The 2060-nt window shown below is 48.2% G+C and overlaps 1 protein-coding gene across 1 annotated transcript; it reads right to left on the bottom strand.

The window, feature by feature from the left end:
• Window positions 1-219: 219 nt before the first annotated feature.
• Window positions 220-525, bottom strand: LOC138894062 (uncharacterized). Its single transcript, XM_070178736.1, has one exon. The coding sequence runs from the start codon at window positions 523-525 to the stop codon at window positions 220-222; it is 306 nt and encodes a 101-aa protein (XP_070034837.1).
• Between the last annotated feature and the right edge of the window lie 1535 nt (window positions 526-2060).

The following is a 2060-nucleotide window of genomic DNA, read 5'->3' as shown; positions in this document are numbered from 1 at the left end:
TAGAAACCCCGATCCGACAATGGTGGTAGGGATTGGATCGGGCCTCGAGAACCAGAATACCCGCCAGAAGAACCCAATGCAGATGAACCCTGAACTGAAGGAGCACGGGACGAACTCTAAGCTGGGAGAGCACTAAGAAATAACTGACACGAATGGGCACTGTATGAACCATGGCTAGATGATACACCACGATAAACTGGACGAGTCATCTGAGCGGGCCTATAAGGACGGCCCCTGCTGTAGTGAGACTGTCCCAGAATGAACACCACTGGGACCACCCGAACCTCGAGGCCTCTTAGACTCCCTTTCTTCAAGCTCCTGACTACAAACCATCTTTATCTGCCGAGCAATATCGACCACCTCGTCGAAAGTAGCACCAAATACCCTCTTCCGAGTCATAAGCAACCGCAACTGATATGTGAGGACATCAATGAGCCTCCCAATCCTCTCCCTACCAGTGGGAACCAACCAAACTGTGTGACGAGCTAACTCAGAAAACCTTATCTCGTACTGGGTCACAGACATGATATCCTGACGTAGCTGCTCAAACTATTTGCGCAGCTCCTCCCTGCGAGACTGCGGCACGAACTTTTCCAAGAATAGAACGGAGAACTCATGCCATGTAAGTGTGCTGCACCGATTGGTCTGCGCATCTCATAAGCCTCCCACCATCTGAAGGTAGCCCCAATAAACTGAAAAGTAGGGAATGAGACCCCACTGCTCTCCAAAATACCTGTCGTGCGAAGAATCCGCTGGCACCTATCCAAAGGGTCCTGGGCATCCTCAGACTCAGCCCCACTGAATGATGGAGTTTGGAGTCTCCCAAATCTCTCTAGTCTCCTCTGCTCATCATCATTCATAACGGGACCCACCTAGGCCTAAGCAGCTGCAACCGGATGGGCTAGTAGTACCCCCGGTGTCTGAAATCCCTACATCATCTTCTCTGGAGTTGGGGCAGCAGGAGTGTGAGTACCTCCCCCGGCGTGAGAAGTGGTTGTTGCAGGCGAAAAAGAAACCGCCAGAGCAAGGCTGGTGCACACAGTCAAAATCTGAGCCAAAGCCTCCTGAAGGCTTGGAATCACAATGGGCACAGCTAGTGCCTAAGCTGGCCCCACTGGCTCAACCATATTTGGTACTTGCTCCTGAGCTAGAGCAACTGCTGGATCTGCAGGTGTTGCTCTAGCTGTTGTAAGAGCTGCACCTCTGCCCCTACCGCGGCCCCTACCGTGACCTCCACCTCTCGTGGCCCTAGCTGGTGGTACTGGTGGTTGTCTGTCCTGACCAGTAGCACGTGTCCTCACCATCTGTGAGAGAATAGAATAAAAAAATTTAGTGACCGGAATTAACAAATCCGCACGACAAAAATACAATAAGTTGAAGTTTCCTAAGGGTTTGGCAGCCTCTCGAAGATAAGTACAGACGTCTCCGTACCGATCCGCAAGACTCTACTAAACCTGCTCATGACTCGTGATACCTATGCAACCTAGTCTCTATTAACTAACTTGTCACGACCCAAAACCAACCCGTCGTGATGGCACCTATCATAGTACTAGGCAAGCCGACTACTCAGACATTTCCAACACTTTAAATCTTTGAAAGATATGAAAACAACTTAATTAAAGAAAAATCTTTTAAAAGCAGGATAGGAAGTCATAACTCAATACATAATCTCTCCCAAAATCGGGGTGTCACCGAGTACATGAGCATCTACATAAAGATATAGTCCGGTACACCGTCTAGAAAATAAAAATGAAAAAAATAAAATAAAAGATAAGGGAGGAGAGTCAAGGTCTGCGAGTGCTACTTTGATGATCCCCGAATGTCCGGACTCCGCAACTCAGCAATTGCCGTGATCGGAAGCACCTGGATCTGCACGCGAGGTGCAGGGTGTAGCGTGAGGACAACCAACTCAATAAGTAACAAATCTAACCTGTGGTCTGAAGATAGTGACAACCTCAAATAATACAGTAAAGATACATAGTTTAACAATACAGAAAAGTAGGCATGCTTCTAGGTTCAATAGTTAGGTTTAGCTCAGATGAAATATGCCAAGTGTGACT

The sequence above is a fragment of the Nicotiana tomentosiformis genome, chromosome 6, assembly GCF_000390325.3.
Source record: "Nicotiana tomentosiformis chromosome 6, ASM39032v3, whole genome shotgun sequence".
Classification (NCBI taxonomy): Eukaryota; Viridiplantae; Streptophyta; class Magnoliopsida; order Solanales; family Solanaceae; genus Nicotiana; species Nicotiana tomentosiformis.
This window is presented reverse-complemented; position numbering and strand designations above follow the sequence as displayed.

What these genes read in the sequence shown, in the direction of transcription:
- LOC138894062 (XM_070178736.1), bottom strand. Translation starts at nt 525, where the DNA reads ATGTCTGTGACCCAGTACGAGATAAGGTTTTCTGAGTTAGCTCGTCAC.